Source organism: Melopsittacus undulatus, chromosome 12, assembly GCF_012275295.1.
Source record: "Melopsittacus undulatus isolate bMelUnd1 chromosome 12, bMelUnd1.mat.Z, whole genome shotgun sequence".
NCBI classification, from domain to species: Eukaryota; Metazoa; Chordata; class Aves; order Psittaciformes; family Psittaculidae; genus Melopsittacus; species Melopsittacus undulatus.
The window spans coordinates 5,370,810-5,398,411 of NC_047538.1; the positions used below are offsets into that span (position 1 = coordinate 5,370,810).

General features: G+C 46.7%; 1 protein-coding gene across 1 annotated transcript; it reads right to left on the reverse strand.

Moving 5' to 3' along the window:
• Positions 1 to 27,310, reverse strand: PIK3CD (phosphatidylinositol-4,5-bisphosphate 3-kinase catalytic subunit delta). Its single transcript, XM_005143653.4, has 24 exons — positions 27,217 to 27,310; positions 20,598 to 20,671; positions 20,093 to 20,256; positions 18,823 to 19,051; positions 18,111 to 18,340; positions 17,160 to 17,339; positions 16,370 to 16,519; positions 15,978 to 16,067; positions 15,092 to 15,313; positions 12,078 to 12,174; positions 11,565 to 11,695; positions 10,746 to 10,808; positions 10,363 to 10,530; positions 9,517 to 9,638; positions 9,223 to 9,366; positions 8,531 to 8,630; positions 7,804 to 7,982; positions 7,499 to 7,608; positions 6,828 to 6,906; positions 6,421 to 6,588; positions 5,535 to 5,658; positions 4,113 to 4,258; positions 3,758 to 3,890; positions 1 to 3,238 (listed from the first exon to the last, which is right to left on the reverse strand). The coding sequence occupies exons 3-24, from the start codon at positions 20,231 to 20,233 to the stop codon at positions 3,101 to 3,103; spliced, it is 3,144 nt and encodes a 1,047-aa protein (XP_005143710.1). The 5' UTR covers positions 20,234 to 20,256; positions 20,598 to 20,671; positions 27,217 to 27,310; the 3' UTR covers positions 1 to 3,100.
• Positions 27,311 to 27,602: the final 292 nt, after the last annotated feature.

The window sequence follows — 27,602 nt, forward strand, 5'->3', positions numbered from 1 at the left end:
GGGGGAACATGAGGAGGAGGTCACCTCCCTGCTGAGGGAGCAGTGATTCAGGCAGGTGCTGTGCTGTTCTCTCACTGCTCAGCATGGCAAGAGCTCTAAATCCTGCAGTATTTTCTAGTATCACACTTCCCATTAGGGCCTGAGTGTTTGGGCTTGTTTTTTCCTTTTTGCATTTGTAATTTAGTCCTTCAGGAGGATCCCACAAACCTTCCTTTATTCCATAACTGTGGCAAATTGTAATTTTCTATTCTGTTAAGTTTGGGTCCCCACAAACCTGGCTTTTAAAAAGGCCAGTGTGCACAGCAGCACCAGACTGCTGGATGGATGGAAACTTCTGCATTTGATAATGGATTGTCTTTAAGAGATAGAAGCATCTTCCTACTCCTGATTTAACTTACATCACCCAGCACCCTCTGAGCCCCTATAATCTGGCACAGGGAAAGAAAATGATACTACTCAAAACCAGCTACAAACAAATAATAGATCTGATTGATAGCTTCCCCTCATAATTTGTTGCCAGCTCAGTTTTGTACTGTATACTTCTAAGTAAATGCTGTGTTTCCTGCCAGACAGTTGGTACACATTTACCCACTGCTGTTTTCCTAGTGTTAGGCTCAAATGCATAGTCACAGGGAGATGGGAAGCTACCTTGGTTCTAGCTAATAAAGTGGGGTCTGAAACACAAGTGCAGCAAACCCAGTTATTTACTGCAGCCATACCTTGGTACCTACTGTTAAACAGTATGCTAAGAACTGTTACAGAATGTGGCTGTAAGTAACTTAGATCACTTGGAAGGGTACATACTGTTGGGTGTTGAAATGTCCTGGCCATGTCCCTGTGACAAATGGCATCATTTGAAAGGTGCAGAAAAACAGGAGCTCCAAGGGTTAGAGCTTTCAAATGAGCTGTGTGTAAGGGGTGCTTTGAGGTGCAGCCTGGTTTATATTAATATATACAGACCAGTACAGAATGGACTTCATAGCATTAGGTTGTTATGGAAAGAAACTGTAACACTGTGGGAATCTGCTGGTACCTGTATGTAAAGGTAATGAGGAAGGGGTTTGTTAAAGGGGTTTCATATTGCATTCACTGACCAATTCTAGCATTACTACTATTTGTTTCTCCTTAAGGTAAAAGTTACTTTAAGGCAGTGTTCACTTGCTCTTCATCAGCTGCACAGCTCAGGTACTTGACCTTGTCTTTTACAGTACAGGGGTACCTAATTTAAAGCATTAAAAAGGGCTGAAAGTCAGGAGTTGCAGCTGTGTGCTGGATGCAGAAATAGCATCAAATCAGATTTCTTCCACAGCAGGGAACAGACCCGTTCGGTCTCTGTCCTAAACTTGCTGCTATTATGGGAATTTTAAGCCAGACATGAAGCTAGATTTACAGGAGGGAGTAGTCAATCATTAGACAGAGCATGCACCTCTTAGCACTTGAGAAGCAGGCTCTGAAATGCCTGGTGGGTTTCTTTCCTATATAAGAGTTTAAACAAACAAACAGTTGTGTGAGTAAAAGGAAATTGCTCGACCTGGTTAAGGGAGTACAAATAAAACAGGCTTCAGCTTTCCCTGAAAATGAGACTATTCCTTAAAAGAGAGGAATGGAGCACCTCCATTGGAACCTGATGTTGGGGAAAACTGGGAGAGGGAAGGAAGGAAGGAAGCAGGTATTAACCAGCTACTCTACCTGTCTTCCAGCATGACCCGTAGGCTGCAGCCTGCTTGATGCCCCTCGCTGTACCCATGTGAGGCAGCAGTGGCTCCTTTCATCTGTCCCTGTGTAACACCAGTGCTCAGAACTGCTCAGGTGAGGACAGTAGCTGGAGACAAATATGACACGAGTAGAAATACATGGTTGATTACAGCACCTTGTGGGAGATGGGACAGACTCTGCTTGGGAAGGAGACAGAGGCAGGGGTGAGAACAGGAGGAGGCTGGTGTAGACAGTCTGTCCTGATTTAGGTACCAGTACGGGATGCTCTCTGGAGGAACCCAGAGCCAGTCTAATAAAAGGAGTTGTGAACTGTGGTTGAAAGGAGGAAGAGTGTGGAAAGAATAGGGAATACATTTGTAAGAAGATGAGAACATTTGTTGTGATGGAACTTTCTGTAAGTGTTCAGTGTTAAACCCACTCATCTAGCACCCTCTGTCCTGATGCAGGAGAGCAGACTGGCCAAGTAACTTGGGAAGAGAGTGGCAGCATCTGGCTCAGCTGACACTGGAATTACAGCATTATATACCAGGGATCCTAGAGGTGTAGGCCAGCACCTGCATGCCTGTATTACTGGAAAACCAGATGGCAAACTAGCTCTAGTGTACCCCAACAGGAGGTACATGCGGCAACCAATACTACATTCCAACTTGATAGTTCAGTCTTACCCAGAATCAGTGCAGAAACCCTGGAACTGAGGCTCAACACAGGAAGGCAAACAAAAATACCTAACCCCTTGGCCAACACAAGCCTGTGCTGGTGGCATCAGCTTTTTGACAGCAATAGGTGAGTTCCAGTTCAGTTTCAGAACACTTTGGCCTCTGTAGCAGAGAGAAGGTAATACAACAACATGGACATTTTTACACTGTCACAATGCAGAATAAATCAATTGCTCCCAGTCAGCATCAGGGATGATTTAAGCTGACCTACCTTGGTGTACACTGAAAGTTAATGCCTCTGAAAAGAGGGGCTATAGTATAAGAGCTACAGGGATAGTAGGTTCTCAGTGTTCAGCTAATTTTTTAGGAAACAAATATACACATTAACACGGTAGAAGGATGTTACAAGTGCCTGAACTCTTCCATTAGAAGATGTATTTGAAGCTTAATGAGTTCTGAAGTGTACAGTACCTCTACCTACCTTTCACTGTATGCAGTGGTTTTATTGCCTCATGTTTCTCCCTTCTCCCCAAAGACCTACAGCAGACACGATGATGTGGCTGGTGAAAGTCCAACACGTTTTCAGTCATGCAGCAATGGCTGATGTTGGGGAGCGCAGGTCTGGGATCTTCAACATCCATCAGTCTTTAGAAACCTGCCTGCAATTGCTGGCCTCAGTGCAGGGGTTACATTCTCTTGGAGCATGGGTGCAGGCTGGCACTGCTGCTCTACTGTCTGTTGTTTTTGGACACATTGTGTGCCAGCCAGTTCACTTTGGTTTTCCAGCTCTCCCGTAGGGCTTCGTTAAACTTTAGTCTGAAGTGCTTCAGTGCCTCCTCATCTGTTTTCCCAAGAGCTAGGGAATCCTGAAGGGAAGAGGCAGAAATCAGTGTGGCCTCACTGGAAGTGCAAGTGAACAGTTAACTACTAAAACGCTTACTCACTAAGAAATTACTCAATTGAAAGGAGCACTGTGTAGGAAATGAGTAGCTGTTAATTGTTTTTAATAGTTACTGTAGTAACATGGTAAATAAATACATACATCCTACACATAGCACATTGTACAGCGCTCCTGTCTCAGCTGGCCAGAGCTAGGATGTTCCAATTGTAAGAGGCAAGCTGGGAACAGAAAATGGCACACAACCAAAGAGCTCTGCCTCCTTCCCTGCAAGCTGGTTCTACAAGGTACCCACTGCCTTTGTGCTGTAGGATCTGAACTTACGTCCTCAGCGCCAGCATCTGGCATTTCTGATGTGCTGCACAGGGATGGTGGATATCTACTCACCATTTTTGGAGCTCATTTGCTTCTCAGAGTATGTCCTTTCACACTGAGCTACAGCATCAGGTATTCAGTTTTAACTGTACCTGAGCTCTGCTTCTCTTACCTTTAGATACTGAATGTCTTTAGAGCAGCTGAGTTCTGGCAGGCCAGCAGCTTTCATCAGTGCAAACAAGTGCAGGAAGAGAAGCCCATGGCGCCTCAGAATCATGTAGGCTTTTTCACAATAACCCCTAAACCTGTTCAGAAAGGAAGGTGAGGGAAAGGGATGAACCATTTCATAAAGCAAGACTGTGTTAGTATGAAGCCTGCTGTCTGCACTGGTGGCTGCCAAGCTCTTCCACCCTCTCTAATGGGTAAATAATTTATGTCCTTTCATGTGTACAGACAGCTGGTGGGTACACAGAACTGGTGGAAGAACTGAGGGTTTTAAAAGCTGAAGTTTAACCGCTACCACTTACCTCTCAAACTTCTCATTGTTGTTAGTTTTGCCTTGCTGGATGACATGCACAAAGTCGTAGGTTAAGATGAAAGGAACTCGTTCTCTGTTAATACCAAATTTAGTCTTGAAGTTCCCCAAAAAGTGACCAAAATCAATGTGGAACAGCTACAGGTAAGGAAGAAAAGAGCTGTTTTCAGAATAGCATCTGGTTTAGATGATCAGGGTTGAGTTTTCTTCACAGTTACTGTATTCAAAAGACACCATAGGATTTGAGGAGGCAAAAAAATTACCTCTCCCATGGTGCTCCTTTGGGAAAAGATGCAGTATTTACTTGCCAAGCTGCTTTCTAGTGTAATTAGGTGTTGGACAGGACAGAAAAGCTACTCATTTCTTCAATACTTTGGTATATTTGAAGAGATGTCTGGGTTTTCTAAAGCCTTAGTGTGTCATGAGTAGAAGCAAAATAAGAACTAAAACGGATGCTGGAAAAGATGTCCAGTTTTGAACTTCCTACAAAATAGCACTTGCTCACCTAAGTCTTCTTCCCCTCTTTTCATCCTCTAAATACCCAGCACAATGAAGCCATTACAGCACCAGTGTAGTGATGGGAAGGATGATCTGCTGCAGAATGCTGCACATTAAGGCAGTTTTGGGGAGCATCTGTAAGCTATAGGTAACAAAACCAAAGCTGAGCACTGCAGGGCATCAGCTCCCCCATGTGGATAATAAGTGATTGTGGATAATCTGTAACTGCCCTGCCGAGCATGTTTGAATGGGGAGAAGAGGCAGTCCTTTAGGCTTTTTGTAATTCCCAGTTAAGCAAGAAAGATGGCTTAAACTTCCCCCTTTACCAAAGTATCAGTGATGCAGTTTAGTACGTGCCCCTTTAACAAAGGCATTTTCGTTTTCTTTTTCCTGGTTTTGCTCTTTGTCTTCCAAACTACAAGAAGATACGAACCGGTAGCTATTGTGTGGAAGAGACAGAATCAGTACAGGTGTCAGTGTGAAACTGAAACCATGCTGATCACTTGCATTCATTTATAAAACAAAGTAGTATTTTCCTAGAAGGAAGACTATAAATACGTCAGCTCAGGCAAGTAAATGACGATCTTACCCAGCAGCTACAAGCAATTTGTGACTCAGCTGAAGCCAAGTCTTCAGACTGGAAAGTGCAGTGCTTGAGCCTGCATCTGCACACAGGTCTCAATGTAGTTTCAGAATGAGTGTTAACAGCAGCAGCTGATGGCAGCAAAGATTACAGAACTGGAATTCAAACTATAAAGCTGCATTTAGCCTCTACTGAGAACATTTGTCCAGTCTGCCTCTCAGATGGAAGGTGAGGTATTCCTTTAGCATTAGGACTGCACTGGGATCTGTCCATTGCTAAGTAGCATCCCTGCCCCTCTTCCAATACTTCCACAGCAGCATCCAGCCCCCATACCTGTCCTGTTTCCCGGATCATGATGTTGTCACTGTGCCGGTCACCGATCCCCAGCACATACGTTGCCACGCAGTACCCAGCGCAGGACAGAGTGAACTCCTCTATGGCTTGTTCCAGTGCATCGCTGAAGAGGACAAAAAGGCTGAATAGGAATTGGACTTTGAACACCCGTGTGTCACCCCTGGTAACGCTGTTTTTACAGCTTCCCCCATGCAAACCTGCAGAAGGGAATCATGTTTGAATTTCCATAGGGCTCTCCAGAGACGGAAGTCCCATCCTTGCTTTACACAAGCTGCAGTAGCAATGTCTAATTGGAGGGGTCCCGATAAGGTTGTATCCAAATCCTCAATAAAAAATGGTTTTGTTTCAACTCAGTTAACTCATTTCTAGATCTCTATAGATCCAAAAGACAGAGTGGGCTCCCAGAATGATTCCTGTTGGTGCCTTGTTATCTGGGAATAGCATTGAGGTATTGCTACTGCCTTCTTCTGTCTCTAGTAAACCCCCAAACTACACAGCTCTTATGCTGCTTGCTTTTTTCACCTTCCAGTTTCGGCATTAGTCCTTCTGCCCCTTTTCCAGCTGCCACCACATTGACTGTTTCTGGATAGTCACAGGACCAACGCCATGATCAACATTTGGATTTGGACCAGCCGCTGGACAGTACCTTAAGCTATCAAAGACCAAAAAAAGCTTGCAAGCGGTAACCCAATTGCCTCCATATCTGCTCATATATGATGCCTTCTGATGCAGTGCAGCAGAGCTGGATACTGTAGGGCAGCTTGGAAATATGCATAACTGAAGGAGAAAACTGAGTAAAGCAGGAAGTGTCTCAAGCTGAAAGGAAGCAGTGAAGCAGCCCCGAGTGCAAGGTAAGCCCACCTACCCCGGGTTCTTGGATTTCAGCCAGTTCAGCAGTGCATCCTTGTTGAAGGCTGCCGTGGCCACCATATTGCTCTTGTTCAGCTGGATGTTGGCGATGGTGTCTGACTGCATGACTACTTCTATCAGTCCAGTCTTGTCTCCTGTGGAGAGGCAGCCATAAGGGGTCATCCTGCAGAGATGAAAGAAACCCTTCCACTGAAATCTTGCCCAGAATGGGGTTGTGTTATCTTGTATAAGCTTTCCCTTGTCTGCCATACGTACCTTACATCTCTACCCCTCACACAAAACCTGACTAGCAACTCTCAGAATACTAAACAGACTCAGCAGGGACAAAAGAGTTTGCAGACCAAACGGCCTTACTACTGTGACATATAATTGCAGTAGGACAACTGTGGGCACATTACTCACCTCAGATCCAGGCCCTCCTGCTTCCACAGGATGTCCATCAACTGGATCATCTGCAGAGTCAGCATGTCCTGTCGAAGATCTGTGCAGCATTACAAGGGATAAAAGGGTCATAAGTACCTCCTGTTATCCCCTCCTCTTGTCTTGCAGGTGGCACTTGTCCTGCCCCTGAAGCAGGCTACTGGAGGTGCCTTTGCTGCATCTGTCACTTGCTAGGTCTGGCTGTGAAAGAACAGCAGCAGCCAGCCATGTCTGCTACTGCAGTAATAGCATAAAGCCACCATTCTAGACGCCTTAACTCAGACATGATTCTACTAATGCAGGTAAACACTACTTCACCTTGCCAAAGCTCTTCCCAGTGTACCACTTTAGAAAACATCTGTCTGGACACAACAGTGAGCAGCAGATACTCCAACCCTACAGTTTGCAATGCAGCAGCTCTTCCAGATCCTGCATCAGGTTTCCTTTTACTGTGCAAAGGTATCCTGCTACTGCTGGGCTAAAATCTTAAAGAGAAGGGCAGCAAATGAAATGTACAGGGGAGTTTTTATCTCTCCAGCTTACTGTCAGAACATTCAAACACGTTGATGGTCCTCATTTACACATTGCATGGTCCATAGCTAGGCCCACTCACCCCAGTAAATATTTGGGACTATCAGGAACAACAGACTCACCATCTCCATTTTTGAAAATAATTCCCACTCCACCTCCACCTGTCTCTTCATTATTAAACACAATCCATAAAGGCTTCATTTTGGAGTCCATAAAGGTGCACTGATCCACACTAGAGCAGACAGAAACATCACCACTGGAGCTGCCATCTCTTCAATGAGCAGCCATCTAAGCTGCAAATTCAACAGCAAATGCTCACAGACTGGGGGTTTCCATGAGAAAAGGGGACCTAGGGGTGAGGAGAAGCCCAGCCCTGCTGCTGAACAAAGCTTGCAGCACAAATGAAGAGATGCAGTAACTTCCTTACCAGACTTCAGCGAGGATAATGTTGGGGTTCAGGGGGGACTGGAGGTGGGAAAGTGCTTCCAGGTAAGTTTCCTGTTTCATGCACACGTGCATCATCTCCTTGGTTTGAGGCTTGGTGGCCTTCAGAGAACTTGCTTTAACAAAGTCATTCAGAGCTTTCATCTTGTTAAGGGCTTCTCCCTGAAACAAGGGAGGGAAGGAACAGGGGTAACAAACAGCAAATTCCTGGAGAAAGCTTAAAAACTATTAAAGTCTACTGTGAAATATAAGCCTTGGGTCTATCTCTTGCCTCCTCTTCAACTTGGGGCAATTTCACACATTGCAACAAAACAGATTTAGTAGTATCTGCTTGAGGCAGATCCACAATCAATAATGGATTTTTGCTGGGCACAGATACATTGCAAGGCAGTGACTGCACCAGGGAACATGGACATTATCAAGCACCAAAGGACTAGCACTGGCTAGAAAAGGGAGGATGAGTCCCTGCCCTTCAGTGCTTTTGGGTAGTTCTGGTTATGCAAAAGTGCCATTTCAAACCATTCTGGACATGTAGTGTAGTTTGGGACACATGCAGCCAAGAGCTGAGTAAAGTCACATGTGATGGGGAGTACCAGGCTCTTAATAGGAAATGGCCAACCCAATATAGCAGTTGTAAGGCTTTTTTAGTATTGCTGATACCATTAAATTGAAAAAGGGAAGTCAGCCTTGTGGCTAAAAGCAGGCTTTACCTGTTTCATCAGGATTTTCATGTGGTGGGTGCTGCCTCTGCAGTATGCTTCCAGGATCAGGCCAAACCTCAAGGCAACTGCAGGAACATGCATTTCTGACCTAGAGAAAGAAAGAAGAGTAGAGCAATTCTGACTCACTGCAGTGAGTGACTAATTCTTTCATTCATGCCAGCACAAAGAGAAGGGGGAGAAAAGAGTGCAGAGCGTCAGCTGCTGTTTAGATTCTGTGTACTGGAGTGAGAAAATAATGCACCCACCCCCATAGAAAAACCATTGCTTGAAGTGATGAGGCATCGTTCTGGATGACTACATTGCTAACCCCACCTTTGAGGGCATTACTCAAGGGCAGTTTGGAGCATATGGCTCAGAACTGGCAGGTGGCCACAGACGGCCACAGGAAATTTCAACACACAGGCACCTGTATGCACATATATATGTATATATACACACACAAAAATACATATACACATACATATATATACATATATACTTTGGTAATGACAGCAAGGAACTCCCACCAATGCTTTGGTTAAAGACAATAGCTGAAGGATAGCCAACAGCCTTTAAATAAGTATGTTTGCATCTACACATCCAGCCCTGCTTGCTGTCCTGCTTCCCAGAGCCATGAGCAGACCAGTAAATGCTGGTTTCACTTGATTCCTGAGGAAAAGCCTAAATCATTTGCTCTTTACCTCAGATGCCAGAAGAGGAAGTGACCAATCTTGCGATTGGATAATGCCCTGTCCAGCAGGAACTTGGTTAATTCACAGTCTAGGTAGGATTCATACTTGAGCACCTGGACAAGCTGTAGCAGGTATTGGAACACATCGTGATCTCTGTGGAGAGAAAGGAAAAAGAGAACCTTATCAACACGTGTACTTGCAAGAACTGTAAAGACAAGGCTGTCAGCCTTGTTCACAGTCCCCCTCAGCAGCCCTGCACAGAAATAGAAAGGGCTCTGCATATCCCTTGTGGATAACGCTTACGTCAGCTTCTTTAATGAGTTGACAGCAAAGGAGCCAACATAACGGTCAGGAAAGCTGAAATCCAGCAGCTCCAAAGCATTCAGGACAGGCAGCTCTGGCCAGGTCTGAAGCAGGGATATCATCTGTAAGGGGAAAAATAGCAAAAAAGGAACAAGGTTTTTATGACAATAGACAGAAATCTAAAATTCTACTGCTGGAAGAGCGACGCCTTTGCAGGGGAGGTCACTATTTATAGATGCCTCGGAGCAAGTTTGCAGACACCAGGTCAAAACCCTTCAAACTTCCAAGCAAGGCTGACAGGAAGAGCCATCAAAGTCCACAGGAGGGTTACATTTGCTGTAGCAGTTGGTGGAATAAGCTCTTTGGGTAAAAGCACTTTTCTGCAGCATAATAATGTAGACTAGAAAGGGATCTTCAGAAGGCCCTGTGAAAGCAAGGAGGGATGAGCAGCACAGACACCATCCCCAAATGATGTCTGATGCTCTCAGTGGAAGAGATTCACAGACCCCCTGAGGTAGCCAGTGCTGGTCTCACTATCAGTAAAGAATGTCTCATCCAGATCCTATTTCTGCTCTGAATTAAGCAGATCTTTTCTTGCCTCCAGTTTCTAGAGGGGATGTCACAGAGCCAAGCAGAGCCAGCCCTTAACTCAGCTGGGTACCACTCAGCATACGATCACAGTGGTTGAGAACAAAAAACATTCCTCTTCCTCATCCTCAGTGATGCCAAACCTACCTGCACAGGGCACTGCAAACCATCCCCTGCTAAGGTGGCCTCACAAACACAACAGAGCAATGCAGATACTGAAAGACAGACCAAACAGGCTGCCAACCCCAGCATCCTCACCTGAGCAACATCTTCATGCTTGTTCCATTTGGTGATGATGAGCAGCTTTGCCAAAGCTTGTGGGTATTGGTCGCGGATATCGTACCTCATCTTCCACACCAGATCTTTCTCATGCTCATATAGTTCAGTGTGGCTCCTCCGCTCCAGGATCTCCTTCAGTTGCAGCTTCTATTAATGAGAATCATAGGAAAGAGCTTACAGGGGGCTCAGTCTCAACCCACAGGACTTGTTCAGCCTAGAGATCTCTATAGGACTGGGGCATGACCCAGTTTGGTGAAAAAAAACCCTGGCTGGGGGTAAGGTGGAAATGTATAACTTGATCTATGAAACCAGACTTGCACATAACCTGCATATGGCTGAAAAACTGATGCCAGAAGACTCACCTCCTCAGGATCTTCTGCTGCAGCACCACGGGGTTGCTCTCCATTCCTCCCCAGCTCCAGCAGCTGAGACGCAAACAAAGAGTCTGAGAAAGGCTCCTCATTTCCTCTGTACTTTCACCATCACTTCAAGCATTTATGGTGTATTAGAGATCAGCCACTTGCCACCTCCAGAGAAGGGAATTGCACCTCACAGCCCAAGTGCAGATGATGTACTCAGCAGGACCCCTCTGCTCTGGTGTGTAACCTAGCTGTCCACAGACCTCCCTTCCCTGGTAGTAACAAGGGATGAGTCCTTTTCCCAAAGGGGACAGACGTGCACACCCATAGAGTTTGTGCACAGGGGCTCTTGGTCACTGAGCTCCCAGCTAACAGGAGTTATTCCACATTCCTAGAACAAACATGTGTTTGCCAAGCAGCCCTCACAGCCCAAGCCACCCTGCACATAGGAACAACCTATTAAAGCATCTGAGCCAGAACATGCATCACAGGGGAGCATCTATGTCCTTGGCACAGCAAATCTCCTTCCTTTCCTGTAACAACCAGATTTCTTCTTCCCCTTTAAGTGTCTGGCCAGTGGCAGTGACAGATGGAAAATCCCCATAACTACACAGCATGTTATCACCCTGTGCTGAAAGGGAGGGAGCTCTCTACTTTCACTCATGTCCCCTTTATTCCTCTTCCTTCCTGCAGAGCCTAGTGCTGTCTGCAGTGTAAAGGCAGCTCAGTTAAGGGCATTTTTTGAAGAAATGCTCATCTATGATGAGGAATTCACAGTTAAGCTGGTGAATTTCTGTGCCCCCCAAAAAACATGTTCCTTACCTGCTCAAATGACGGGTAATACACAGGATGCGATGCTACGCTGGGGAAGCAGATGACCAAGGCTGCTGCACTTTCCGTGTTGGGGTTGCATTGTACCGTGCCCATGGGGTTCAGAAGTTCTCCTTTCTCATCTGGAAAACAAAGTGCATAAATACATGGACCAAAATCTTCTGAAGCTCTGGTCCAGAAAGTGGAGCACAGACTGCTCCCAGCTCTGTCATGGGCACTGCCTGGCCCTGAGCAGCTCACTTGATCTCTCACAAGTGAAGAGTACGTGACATCTTCAGGATAGGAGCAACCTCTTATACATGCAATACCAAGCAAACAAGGCCTTCAGCTTGGCAGAGCTCTAGATGTCATCACAATATAGAGCAGCAACTGTACAGGGTCTGGTAGTGCAAACTGTTATGGGCCCTCCTGCAACTGGACAGCAATATAGGATACAGGGCATCTCCTGATCTAGGGATGGAGGCTAAAGACATAAAACAACAGTAGCTCTATCTCTTGACATACCTGGAAAGGAGGACCACATGTGCAAGCAGCACTCCCCTGTTTTCAGCTGGTCCTTATAGTCAAAGAGCATGACGTTCACCCAGGCAATAGGGCAGTCCTGCACAGCAAAGAAACAAGCTCATTTGGGTGCTGCAGTTGCAAAAGCTGCATGAAGGGAATAGTTAGTTCTCAATAACAAAGTGAGATATCCCCATGTAAAGCAGAGGCCTCACAACAGCCAGGGATAAGAAGTTATATACTCTTCATCTTTTCCAAGTCTGCAGGCTGTTACTCAGAATGCTACAAGCAGTCAAGAGGTACCCCTTCACCAAAGACCTCCAGTAAAAAATAGACCACCCCAGGTCTGCTTTCCTTTTAAGTTCTCCTAAAATCAGAGTACAAGGAGTCACATCAGATTCAGATATTTGCCTTTTGTGTAGTGCTAAATGGCACCAAACACTTCCCTCAAATATGTCTAACACTTCTTCATTTTGCAAGGCTGAAGGGTATCTAAGCTGCCTGTAAGGCCTTGCAGCTCTACACTCCATGATATTTGAAGCTATATTTCACATACTTCATATATTTCACAGTTTGAAGGGAGAATAACCTTAATTTTGAAGCAGGGAACACAGTGTTAGCATGACTTCAGAAAACTAGGCAAGGAACACCAGATACATCTGATAATGGGAAGAACAGCCTTGGCTACTCTGTACAGTCATAAACACCATCTATACAACCCAAAGCCTCCATCAACTGACTAGGACATGGCTGAGAAGAGCCTGTCTCTCTGCCATCCGGGCAGACAGATATGTTCCACAAATGACCTAAGGCTCCCTGCAGCCAGGCTCCCCAAATGGAACACTTTACTTCATATAAGGATTTACTTCATACAAGTTTCAACAACACCAGCAATTCACTCAGTTGCTCAGAAAACACCAAGGCTTAAGCAGACCTGAGCACAGAAACTGGCTTGCAAAGAGCTTGTGAGACAAAACTGTAGTGAGACCCCCCAAAGAGGGGAATATTTGAAGGGAACCCAAGTGACACATCCTTTTGTTCCATTGAGACATTCTACATCATGCTTGCCCCAAAGGTTCACCAAAGGACTTGGTGAAGGTAGCAAAGTCAGCATTTCCCTCTAATGCAACAGAATTAATCACTTCCAAACAGCCTCTCACAAACCTCTGAGCTGATGTGATAGTGAAATCCCATCTGACATATCAGCTCTAGATCACAGGGAAAAGCCAAACAAAACACCACCAGCAATAACCTTTTCTCACAGAGCAAGTGACATCAAACCACAGCACAGAGCCTGCCAAAACACAAGGCAAGATTTCTGGTGGATAAAGTCCAGCAAAGCAACGATTCAGCACTGTAAGGACAGAAATATCTCCTGCATGACTTACAGAACCACTGAGCCAACCCTCTGGGTGACATTAACCCTCTGACTCATCCCAGTCAGCCTGCAAGTGGGCCTGTTGTTGTAGTAAATGATTTAGTCCCACCTATCTGCTCCAAACACACAAACAACGTGCATGTAACTAACCCTGAGTTCTGTAAGCAAAGCAAGCAAACAGATTATTCATCAAACACAAAAATCAATGCTCTGGCTGTAACCTCCTCTCACCAACCATTTTAAATGGGATCTGGCACCTCACTCATTGCTGCAGCTGCCCATGTGGAAAAATCACAGCAAACACTGTGATTTTATATGAAGTGCTCACCAGAATTCATCCATCTTTCCCCAGTACCAGAACCCACGTGAACAAAACCCTCTTAACAACCCAGCTAACCAGGCTGGTTGTGTTTTGTCAATCAGAACAGCAAGAGATCCTTCTGACTGCTTCAAACCTGGAAATGGTTCCAGTGTGACCACAGAAACGCAGGCTGTGGATGAATCAGATATTCTGCTCAACAAAAGCCGCCAGCAGGAGCTGGAGCTCTGCTATTCTGAAGGGAGAAAACAACAGTAAAAGGGTTGATCCTGATGCTGGCCTCAGAATGTTTCCCAGTCTGAAGTCTCCAACCCAGCAATTGGTTCACACAAGCAGGACTCGTGGGTTGCCTGTTGCTCCCCAGACATTAATGCACTGTAACCCTGAGAACCCTATTGATGTGAGCACAACAAAGCTCAGTGAACCCTTCAGCAGAGAAAAGGAGCTAGCAGAACTGAGACTGAAAAGCTGTGTTCACATTTGTCAGTACCTCATTTCTCTGCACTCTAGTAAGGATGGCATGACTAACCCCCTCTTTAAAGCATGGAAACAGTGTTTTTGTGGCTGCAAAACCAATAATTTTCAGAGGAACAAATGGATTTATACCTCTAGAAGAAAACTCTTCAAGGCATCATGCTCAACACTGGGAAACCAGTGATTCAATTACAGGCTACACTTAGATCTACTTTTCGTTACTGAATTATTAATGAACTACAAGTTTTGGAAGAGAGATGAGGAAAGTGAGAAATATCGCTACATCTCTGATTCAGAAGCTCAAAACAAGGGCTTCCAAAGTGATTTAACACTTTCTGTCCTCAGTTTGCAGCATCTTGCTGCTGTAACCTTGAAAATTCAAGGTTAGATGCACTTTCATTCTACCTCTCCTAAAAGCTGTGCTGTAACCAGTTTCTATATTCCTCATTTTCTTCCACTTTCTTAACTGTTAACTTACTCCATGGGGGATGTGGATAGAAGACCTTACTAGAGAGAAGATGCAACACAGAAGATGGTTTAAGCTAACTACAAACCCAGGAAGTTGTGAAACAGCAACAGAGACACACAAATGATTCCTCTTTATGTGCATTCAGATGCTGGGTATGTTTCTTAATGGTCTTTCTGGACAAGAAACTACATTTAAACAATCCTTCCTACAAGCAGCCACTCCTCAGTTTCCTGTTCCTGTTGAAGAAGTTACTGGCAATCACTGTGTAAGGCCTTTTATTAATGAAGTCTTATTCTGAAAGCAGAAGGCATTTGGTTCAGAATGGTGCCCTCCAGCACTGGCAAACCCAGCTCAGCCCCACACTGGCTTTTACTTACAGCTTTCTTGGACTTCTTCTTAGTAGAACGTGCCTTCTTTGCCTTCTCAATGACAGCATAGAGGGCAAAGCAGAGCCGTGCCATACGGGGAAGGTCACAGATATTGATGTCAAAATCCAGCCTCTGCTGCCACACGGGTTCTGAGCACACATTCACTTCAGAGCTTGACACTGTCTTACACAGCATCTCATTGCCATGAAAGAGCCCTGCCTGCACCACCAGCTGAGGGAAGGAGAAAGAGGAGAATGCCATGAATCCACAGGGACTTGACTTGTTTGCTGAAGATGTATGATTAGAAGAGCTGCAAAACAATGGGGCACTGGGCAGAAGAAATAACTATTTGATTGCCTGTTTCTTTATAAAGCCTTGCCCTGCACATGTGAGATATTCTTGCCCTGTTTCCTTCTTTTCCCTATGGGCAGCCATTCCCTTCCCCTTCTCCTCATTCACCCACTTCCCCTTCATGGCAGACATCCTGCAGGTCCCAGCCCTTTACTGCCTCATGCCTTCTGCCTTAACTTCACCTGTCAGAACCTCTCCCATCATTCTCTCAGAGCTGAATGTCCCCTACCCTGCTCTTTGCAGACTTCTCTTCCCCTCCATGCCACTGTCAAGCAATGTTCCCACAGGGCAGCAGCTCTGTTTGCTACTCCCATTTTGGCAGGGGAGTGTTCCTAAGAACTCACTGCTGGGCTGCTGGCTCGCATCTTCCCTTCCCCTTCCTGTTGTGCTGCAGTTCAGAAACTGCCCAAAGGCTGAATGAAGCATAAGGGAGGATCACGTGAGACCAAGCTGTGGGCCCCTGCTTTCCTCAGCACACAAACAAGGGATGCAGCTGGGAAAGCCAGGACACAAAACCAACACTCCAAGGTGAGTGGGTACCTACCTTCATCCCCTCATCTGCATTGACCTTGCTGCCTTGCACCAGCTGGATGTAGAACGACTGCTCCAAGGACCACAGAGAACCATAGTTTGGCTGGGAAGAGAAAAGGGTTCCTCCAATCAGGAATAAGCACAATAAAGATTTCTCAAGCCAGCATCAGATCTCATCTCTCATCACATGCTTTTGCTCCAATAGAAAAAAAGCACTGCATTGCAGGCGGGCAGCATGAGGTCTGTGACACCCAGGGAAGCTGCACAGGGAGGTGGAAGGCTGACTGGGAATCCCTGGCTCTTAGACCCTAGAACCTGTGCTGAGGAGGCAGGGAGAACCAGCTGCTGCTCCCACACAAGATCAGCATCTCCATCAGGGGATGAGTTGAGGATGTCCCCTTTTACCTTTTTCTTGGGGAGCGGGGGGGGCTTGGCAGCAGTCTTGGGGGGGCTGGTGATACAGTTGGTTTGCTCATCTCTCATGGCAATGATAGTGGAGGAGTGTACCATGGTCAGATGGGGCGTCAGGCCTCGGTGCAGACAGCTGCGAATGTACTGCAAAGAGAGGACAGAGTCAGCAGGGATAAAACAGAGCCAGGCAAGAGCAGGCAGCAAATCAGAACTGGCTGGAGCACAAAGCAGGTGGAAGGAGTACAGAAAGGACACAGCAATAACCAAAAATCAGTTTTAATTTATCTCCTCTTGGCTTCATAAACCTGCAGCTCACTGGACTCATGTTGCCAGAACTGAGAATATGAAGTGCCTTTTATAGCTGGCATTTCATCAACTGACTCAAATGGCTGCATTAAGGGAAAACACTGAGGAGGATTCAGCACTCCCAACAGCAGTTTGCCTTGCCAGGGGAACACAGGATACAGCATTACTTGCCCAGCTTTCAGAAAGAGAACCCCAGCCCACCATGCAAGCAAACAGACATTTCTAGAACCACAGTCTATAAATGCATTTACACAGCACTTGGTACCCAGGGACAGGATTAGATCATTAGCCTCCGAAAGCATAAGGATCTGTTAGGCTGTTAGAAGTATCCCTTATTCTAAGTCGCATCCAAGTCCTGCCATTGCTGTGCTGCATTCCTGTAACAGCATTGCCTCCTTGGGTTGGAGGATAACAGGTCTCAATCCACCCTCCCAGCAATAGGAACAGACTCATTGACAAAGCAAGACATGAGGCTCACCTGGAACTGGTACAGGGGGTAGTTCCCATAGAGGTATTCACATTTTCCATTCACCTGCAGGGTGTAGTCCTCTGGCTTCTCCACTGTCTCATGGCGGAAGACAGTAGCCTGCTTCTTGATAGCATAGCTCATTAATGTGATGGGGAACTCATTTGGGGAGATCTGGAAAGTGAAGCTCTCCTGCAATACCAACAACACAGCATACGCTGTCAAACATCTGCAAAGGGCTGAAACCAGCTCAAGGAGCAGCAGTAACTCAGTAGGTAGGTAACCACATTCCTGTTACTGACAATAAAGAGAAGGGTAGGAAGGCAGAATCACCCATATACAATCAGCAAATAAGTAGGAATATTTGTCTAACTGGGTAGGAGCATCTTTCAGCAGCACAACCACAAGACTGGAAATCAGGAGCTTCAAGTCCAGTTTAAGCAGAATCACTGGTTCATGTGAAATCATCCCACTGCCATTCCACCAGCAAGGCAGAGGGTGGCTAAGGTCACCATGCTCAAACACACTGCTCTGGAAAGCCCTTCTGCCATAGGGGTGACTCTTGCTCCATGCCCAGGCACAACATGCAGGAATAACACTAACCCAAGGGTAGCAGGCAAGAACAGCAACTGATGCCTGCAAGCAGCATATGCTGATCATGAGCTGAGCAGATTCTTGAGTTCAAAAGGAAAGACATCTATTGGGTCCTGTGCTCCTTTCCTACCCTAAAAGCTTTCCACCCCATGTACATACAGCAACCTCATCTACCAGCTAACCAGTACACCCAATGAAGGGGAACAGCTCCCTTGACTGTAGACTCAGTCTCCATTCCAGCCATCTCCACAGGAAAATGAACACTGACCACATGGAAGCAATGTCCATGCACACACTATTCTGTCTACAAATGCCCAAAAGGAAGGCACAAACCAGCTAAACATGGTCACAGAAAAGACCACACTTTACCCCTCCAGACTGGAACTTGACGTTGACAAAAATGTTCTTGGTGGGGATATGGAAAGGGCCAGTGCCAGGGCCTTTGGCCATGGGCTCCAGCTGCAAGGGGAAGTTGTACTCCATCCAAGCTGCCCAGCTGAGCTGCTGCCGCTTTGCTGCTCTCTCCTCACAGAACTGGCACATTTTGGCACGGAAATCATTCACCTCTGGATCCTGCACTGAGTCAAACTCATGCAAACCTATGTGGAGAGCAGAGAGAAAGGCAAAATAAGCATCTGCACCCAACAGTAATCAAGTGTCTGTGAAAGAGTCTTCCTGAACACATGCTCAAAGTTTGGCCAAAAGAAGTCAGCCAAGCTATGAGCAATTACCTGTTTAGTATGTACAAATGTACCCAATTGCTATAGCCCTCTGCCAGCAGGACACATCACAGAATCACTATGGTTGGAAGGGACCTCTGGAGATCAGCCAGGCCAACCCCCTGCCAAGGCAGGGCCACCCAGAGCAGGTTACACAGGAACATGTCCAGGTGGGTTTGGGTTGTCTCCAGAGAGGAGACTCTACAGCCTCCCTGGGCAGCCTGTGCCAGGGCTCTGCCACCCTTCTTGAGTCTGCACACACACACTATTCCCCTACATCGGTATTCCACATGTAGCAAGGGTGTCTGGGATAGAGCCATGCTCCAACACCCCTGGCACACTCCTGGTGATGGGGAACTGACCTTTCCCAATGAGCAGGCTGATCTGGGAGTTAATAACCTTCTTGACTCTGTCTCCTTCCCGAGCCACAAGCCGCAGCACCGGCAGGAAGGGTTGGATGTCACAAAGCCGCCGCTGCTCATCCTCCAGCTCCTGCTGCTCTGCTGTCTGGTTGATGCACGTGAAGACATAGGCCTCAGGATCACTGAGCATATGGTACAGCGGCTCATACTGAGCATGCTTCCACACCACCTGGGCCAGAGCAACAGCAGGGTGAAACTACCGCTGCACTGCCAGAACATCACCCTCCTCATCATCATCCTAAGGGTCTTTTCCAACCTCAATGATTCTGATCACCCCACAACCTCATTCCCTGAGATACACCATTTGGTGAAGGCAATGCACAGCCAAACCTTCCCACAGCATTCCTGGAGCTGCAATCACAGGCTGCTTTTCAGCCAAATCTGGTGGCTTCAACTCATGCTGAAGTGCTGGGTAGATTCATATGCAAGTGCCTTTAACTGACTTCTTTTCATGCTTGCCATTTGTTTCAGGCAAAGTAAATCCCTCAACCTGAGTATTTAAGTATCCCCCACCTGAATATCTCACTGTAAGTACTGGCTGGCCTTGTGAACTAAAGGTACTGCTCCCACTGGAAGCAAAACTAAGTTAAATAACTTGCCCCCAGTAACACGAAATCTATGCCAAGACCAAGAACCCTTCATCCTTCACTCGAAGGGGATGGCACTTCCACACCACACACTCCATTTCTTCACTCTCATCCTAAGTGCCTGCTATAGAGACAGAACTCCAGAGTAGATGGCCTCTGGTCTGGCACAGTGCCTATTCTGGCTGTGAAACACAGACCTGTAACTTAACAGCTGGAAACAGTCAGCTCCAGTTATGGGTTTTTAGGCTGGTTTGAGTTGTTTTTTTACCTGATAACTGCAGCACAAGAAAACCTGGAAAAATCTGGCACTGTGCTTCCGTCCCTTGTGATCTGTGACTCATCCAGGCCAGGCTGCTGCTGCAGAGAAAACCTTTCCCACTGTTTTCCTTCACTCTCCCCTAACACAGCCCATGGAAACAAGGAAGCTACATTTCATTTACACATGCTTTCACTATGGCTTTTTATTCCTCAGAGAAGCACTAAGTAAAATTCTCCCTATGATTCCCATTCCCAATTTTCAGTATTCATTTTCTGTGAGCTGGCATTCTGAATACTTTGAGTCAGTATTTGTATTTGACTATTTGGAGACTACCACAGATAAGACTGTGAAACAAGGCTGTTACCTGCTTGATGGTGCCCAAGCTGGCATTGCAGGACACAGAGAGGTTTAAATATATGCCTGTGGGCAGCAGAAAGTCCACCTGGATGTTTTGGTTTTCCCCCTTGGACCAGAATTCCATAGGGCAGTAAATGCCTGGGGGCATCCTGCTCACTTCTTAGTTACCACCTGCAAGAAAAGGGAACAAGGTCTGTAGCTGCTGACTACATGATAACTCCTCAGATCTGTGCTGGGCTCTGTAGAAAGTTAATGTGCAAAAGAACCCAAAGAAAGGAAGGTTCAGCTCAGAAAACATGCACCTTCAGTCAACCTTTCAGTCCAGTGCTTTTAAGCTACAGAGGCTACATGCTATAGCATTTGCTTCTGCCCCAGTGCAATCCTTTCTAGACTGGGATTAACATCTACATCTGATAGAGAAATTAAAGAAGTATTTTCAGTTGAGAACAAAGGCACTTGTCCCAATAAGCTCATCTACAACTAAGCAGCCAACACAAACAGTAAGTCCCTACCCCTGGCTTGGTAGTGCAGTCCTCAGGCCACATGCTCCAAGCTCCACTTTGTTTTTCCAGAGCTCAGTTCCAGTCTGCAAGAGGGAGAAAGAGATGTTGCTGGTTCCGAGTGTGCATTTTTATACATACAAATAATATTCCACTGTATGTCCCCCCCTCTACAAGTACAAGGAAAACATGTGAGGCTGAGGCAATCAAAATAGGTTTGTTAATTCCATTCGCACCCTTTCACTTGGTAGGGCTCTGCATTTAATCTTGGTACATCCAAAGAACCCAAAGAAGAGAAAAAGAACCTGAATGCTATCAGGTATAGACTTGGTTTCAAAGACAGGATAAGTGCATGTGTGCACAGCTAAAACAAAAGGTATTGAACAGAAACCCATCATACATTTGCTTTCTTAAAGACGTAGCACCACAGTCAAAGAAATGCTTCATCCATCTACCCACAAGAAAAATACTACATCTGTATAAAACTCCTCTGATAACAAGCAGCAGAGTGTGGTGTTCCCATACACAGGAAGAGCTTGGAACTGTTAGCATTAGCCCCTAGCAAGAGACAGGTAAATACTGTAACTAATACCCTTCAACCACCCCAGCAGAGGAGCCAGCTCACCCAAATTCCCTCTCACTTACCAGCTTTTCCCCCAAGTCAGCAGAGAAACACAGCCTGGAGGGTGCTCATGGAGCTCATAGCTGCTGTGGAAAGCAAGGCTTCAGCCTCCTGACAGCCTGACTCTGCTGGGTCTAAATGCAACCCTGCACGTGCCCCAAGCAATTGTCACTGCTCCTCACCCCATGAAACCAGGACCAAATTTACCCATTCACAATTTAAAACATGGCTTTGCAGCTGTCCCTGTACGAACTTAGAGAGAAATTAAGCAAGATGCTGCTGAAGGTTTGGGTCTCCCAAATCATGAAGCCCTGCTGGCAGCCCCTATGCTTCAGTACAACAAGAAGCCCAGCATCTTATCTGCCAGTGCCTGGGAGTGCAGCACTTCCCCATCAGCACTGAGGTGAGGATTCCCAGAACTCTGAGCTATGTTTTATCTGTCCCACTTCCTCAGCGCACACACTGTATCACACAGAGACCGGATACAGGGACCACAGAACCACCCATGTGCCTTAAGAAGGAGGGAAGTACAAGGGGGAGGAGGCACGGTTTACAAGTTTGAATAAAGCAAAACAAGCTGCTTGTGCTCAGTAACAAACCCAGCAAGTTTCTAGAGATCTGCTCCCTCTGCCTTGCCCAGTGGCATAAAAGCAGCAAACTACCATGACTCTACTGAGCAGTAGAGATGGACACATGACAGTGGACTGAACTGCTTCCTCCTGCTGAGGATTTCTACCTGGTGTCACACCCCACCAGATATAAAGTACCTATCTAAACTACTAGCACTACAATGTCCTGGTCAGGTTGTTCAATACCTTGTTTTTCCAAACTCACGGATTATCTCTTGATGTAGAGGGATTTTTCCAACAGAACCTGGAATATGCCACAGGAAGGACAACTCTGGACTTGCACAGTCTCTGATGCTTCGTTTACCACACTTTCCCCCTTCCCATTACTAAATTCAGGATGCTGCCAATTTTTAAAGGCCCCAGCATCCTCTCAGCCTTTCATCCTGCTGAATAGATAGATTAATACTGAAAGTCCCATATTGTGGTAGGTACCTGTAGGTCTGGCAGCCTGAGGTTCAAGTTAATCAACCCCAAATTAACAGAAATCAGTTTCCTGAACAACTTGCAGATCTCTCAAAGCAAGGGAGAGACAGAAGCTTTGTTTTCAGTGGGATGCAAACCCAGAGTCAACCTCAAGCAGGTATACAGCCTACCAAAGGCCCCTGCTTATTAACACTGGGCCACCCATTCTCTGCAAGACACCCACAGTCCTCACTCATCCTACTGCAATATACTACAAAGTATTCTTGCTAGAATACTTCCACATCACCTCACCTATGGCTTCCTATAATACTTCTTCCTCCCCCAGCAGCCACATCCCCCACAAGCCTCAGCTGCTCATTCCCAGTGCAAGGCAGGAACACTGCTGAGTTCCAACTCCAAGGATGCCAGGCAGTGTAGCAGGGGCTGAGCATCAGAACGGACAGTGAGAACACACAAAGCTCTTGCTCTACAGCACATACATACACTCCATACAAGGGAAATGGACGTCAAGACTGGGTGGCCCAAGTCATAACAATGAGTATAGCCAAGCTAAAGACCTGGCCCTTGTGAAGGCCAAGTATGTCGTGAACATCATTTAGCCGTAAACTGGAGGTATGCACAGCACATTAGAGGAAACCACAGGGCCTCAAACAGCTTCTTATTCATCTCATACAGCAGTTTTTGCTCTGGGTCTGCTTGCATACAAGCCTGACCCAAAAACTGACCCATGGTATGTACCTGCTTGGGCAGAACACTCGAGACCATGCGCTGTAAAGGCTGTCTACAAGCCATGCAATCATGCTGACTCCAGGAAAGGGCATTACCAGGCAGTGTCTTGTGAGCAGTGCTGCTGGTGTAGCTGAGCACTTGAACACAAGATGCAGTTTCCTCTGTCTCTCTGGGTAGGCAGGGCCCCAGGTGCCCTAAAGAAAGAACCACTCTTCCCATCCCAGAGGGAGGCAGTAATGGAAGCTCTGTTCCCAAAAGCAGCAAGCACACATGATGGGAACCTCATATCCTGCTAAGAAAATGTGGGGAGTGACCAGCCCCAACCCACTGGGAGAGCCCAGCAGTGGGACAAGCACTGTGTGGACACAGCATGGGCTGTGACTGAGGTCTGTGTGGGGCCACTACAGCTGCTGCTTTCAGCCTGCAGATAAACCAGCTCTCCAACTGCAGAGCACAGTATTGCTTTGGCCTTCTCTGAGCACACGAGAAAGAGAAATCATGCTGTCACATCACACAGGTCCCAAAGCATCAAGCACGCACCCAACAATAGATTTCCATGGGTCCAAACACAAAGTTGTTCCCTACAATTCCCAGAGAATCCAAGCGTACTCTCCTTCCCACCTGCACTTCTGTTCTGTGGGATGTTTTTGTAAGGGGAAAGTAATCTGTGTAGTACAGACTTTCTCAGGAAGCTAGGAATAAAATACACATGGACCCATTCCACACTGACCCTGCCTCTGCTACAGCAGCAAAACCTCCTGGTAGTGGGTGACTGTTCCCTCAGTAATTTTGGGATATGGAATCATATCCTGGAGGGACCATCAGGAAAGATGCATCCATTGGTATTAATCACTTCCTTACTGAGAGCTGTATGGACAACGAATCCGTCTTACAATGCCCAGACCTGTTCATCACAGGGCAGCAAAAGAGGTGGAAGAAAATAACCATGAGGCAAAATTCCAGCTTTCAGATGAAGGCAAATCCTCAACTTCCCCCCTCTCCTTTGCCTCAATACATCATTCTTCAGGAAAGCTACAGACTCCTTTGCTCTCCCTAAGGTTTCCCCTGCCATTAATTAGTGTGAAGTTATTAAATGTACATCTTTAGTAAAGGGAAGAGATGGCCAAGGCAGAGTTGATATTCACATGGGACTAGTCCCTGCACCAGCCTGCCAGGAGAGCACGTAAACTGTTCCTGGATGCCATATAACAAATACAGACACACCACCAGTAATAAGATGTACCATATGCTTTGAGATCACACACCCTGAGGAATAAATAATTGCACAGAAAGGCAAATTTATGCAGAGTGTAAGAGACACATTTGAAATTACCCAGTCAGTATTTATCAAGCCAGCAGTCAACATAAACCACACTAACACAATTCTCCCCTGACAGAGTTATCAACCACAGCTCTGGTGTTTACAACACGCAGCTTCTTGAGGGGAACAAGAACAGAACTGAGCAGCAAGGTAGCACGATCACACACGGAGCAGTGCTCCACAAACCTCTGCGAGGCTGCAGCATCAGGCAGACACAGAAGCTCCGACACCCACAAGCACATTACACAATTACTAAACCCCAGGACTACAAAAATGCCTTTCAATTTGATAAGAAACGAGGGGCAGGGAGCTCGCAGGTGATGTGTGCTGTGTGGGAGACAGCAGGAAGTCACCTTCATTCCAGGCATCAACTTAGCTGGGGGAGGAGACCACAGGAATTTTGCAGTATATGTGCCTGACTTGTCTGAAGCACAGTTGATACACATTTAGATCCAGATCAACCCTCAGCTTTTGTAGGTGCAGTCCTACCTCAATGAGTGTTCTAAAAGGGTTTTAAACTTGGTCATGGCACAAAAGAGGTCTGCTGTATGCTGGGGCAAGGCATTGGAGCACTCACAGGCTGTAAAACTGACTTCCAAGAACAGATTGGAAAGCCTTCTGTAAAGTGCAGATCGGTGCTGCTGGGCCATCACTGCTCTTGTTCAGTTCCTGTGACAGTGCCGCACCTTCAGCATAGGCCAAGTTGCACTAGAGCTCTGATTGTCTCTGGTTCCTCCTTCAATACATACACAACAAGCATAAGAGCGGATAGGAAAACAGTAAGACCTCTTGAAAAGGTGTGGAGAAACATTCAAATACTGAACAACCCCCTAAATCACTAGGTTGGGTGACATGGTTTAGTGTGAGGTGTCCCTGCCCATAGCAGGGGGGTTGAAACTGGATGATCTTAAGGTCCTTTCCAACCCTAACTATTCTATAATTCTACAGCTTGTATCTTTAGGCTTCATTTCCTCAAGCCCTAGTTTAGAATACTCTAATCTCCTTTGCTTAGTTTAGCATAATAAGACTTCTACCAAATACAACAATCAGAGGTTTTTGCATATTAACAGCCTCTATTCTGTATGTTGATCTCTCACATCCTGCCACACTGGTTCATTCAGTCATTCATAGTATTTTGATGTTTATCCAGTTCTACATAATAGACACAGTTACATTGCTTTGATAATACCTGTTAGTAGATATTTCTAAGCCCTCCATTAGCCACCTTTACTCTCTACTTTGCTTACACAAACCATCAGACTGCAGTAGACATACAATGGAATGTGCCCAGGATAACTGGGTGAGGGATGAAAACACACAGCCAACTACAGGCCTCTAAAGCACTACAGAGCATCCTCTGCCCTACCAGAGAGGCTGATACATACACATCAAAATGAGCATCTTCCCTGCATCAAGATGTCAGTGGGGAACCACGGATTTTTCCGCCTCCTAAGGAATTGCTCTAGCTATATGGAGACTACAAGGACCAGGCTTTGAACAACCACTGGATCCAAAGAATCCCTTGGCTTGTGCTTTCCCCTTTATGAAATAAAGGTTCCTTTACTTTGAGCATTTATGCTGCTCAATGCCTGCCTTACACATGCAGACCCCATAAAACAGGCTCACAGAGAAAAGTAATGGGAAGCAGAAGTACACTAATGTAATCTGAACTGGAGCTAACCTTGTTTGTGTGCAGGGCTGATGATGAAAGGGGTTGTCAGCAAGGGAAGAGATAGGAAAGCAGAACGTACACGTTGTGACAAAACCAGGCTGTGGGGCTCCCGGCTCCAGAGTGACTAGAGAAAGAGCATCAGAGCAATACAACATCATCCAAGCTCAGCATGAACCACAGGTAATAGCCAGAGAGAGGGAAAGAGGAGCTCAGGCAAAAGCAACTTAAGAGAAATGGAAATGCAAAGCCATACCTCATTCTGGAAGTACAACAGGATCGCTAGAGAGGGGCAGAGGAACCTCAGGGAGTAAGAAAAGCATCCGATGGGAGGGAGGCCTAAAGAACCTTGCTTGGTGGAAACTTTCAAGCAGGCTTTCAGGCGAGTTTAACAGTCAATCAACTGCTTTCAGTATTGGCTGAGGAAGCATCTAGTGGAAAACAGCGTACTTAGTGGTTAAAGCAAGAGCTTAAAACTGACAACTTGCAAGGTTCCATTGCTAACACTGACAACTGTTGGATGCACAACTTCAAACAACAACTGCGTTTCTGTTTTCTCATATGCACAAGTATATTTCACAAAGGATGCTGCAAGGCTTCACTTTTGGCAAGCTGACTTGGGATCTCTGCACTTCTGCTGTTACTGCTAAGGCAGGGACTGGGAGCTGGAGGAAGCTGTGATAAATGAAAGCTTCTAGCTGAAGAGGTCACTGAAATTTGTCTCTTTCAACTGCTCCCATGAGCGGACAAGATCAGAAACCCAAGTGCATCTTGCTGGTGAAAACATAAACTGTTTCTAACGACCTTCCACTGCTACATTCAACTTCACTTCCAGGTTCCCGCCTCAAGCACAAACAACACACTACACTTAAGAGACTCTCTTTGGAGAGCTCTTAAGTCTTCCTCAGGCCCTGCCAAAACAGACAATCCAAACCTAACCCACAGCAGATACACTTCTGTTTGCGATCGACCCAGGCAGCACAACTGCAATGTCAGAGCAGGTACGATGATGGGCAGATGTGGCCAGGCAAGCCAAACCCCTGGTTGCCTCCTCATTGCAGTGACAAGGTGCCTAGTGCCAAACCCTTCAGGTAAAGACCAGGCAGGAAGCCCAGCAGGACAAGACACCACCCCACCCCCCAACCCACAGTAGCCCATGGGGTCGGTCAGCAGCGTGACACGAGTGGTCATCATCCAATTCCTGACCAAACCCAGACATACCAATACCATCCACCCACCTTGGAAACGGAGAGGAGCGCTGCTGCAAGCATCAGTTCCTGCGGGGGGAACACGGCTCCAAGGACTGACCCCAAACCAGCTAAAACCTCCCCCCGAGTCTCCAAACGCGCCGCACTCGCACAGCAGCGGTGCTCTGCCCGAGGCACGCAGTTTGTTACAGGAGCCGGGGCACGCACCGGGGCTCTCCGCCGCAGACAGCACAGACACACACGTAGCGGCGAGACGGAGAGCACAGAGCGAGCCGCGCCAGCCGCGGGGACCCCGCCGGTGCCGGGCAGCGGCTCCCGGGGCCGCGGCAATGGGGTGCGATGCTCCCCGGCCCGGCGTGGGGACCGGCGGCCGCTCCTGCCGGGCCCCGCTCCTCCTCCTTCCCCTCCCCGCTGCT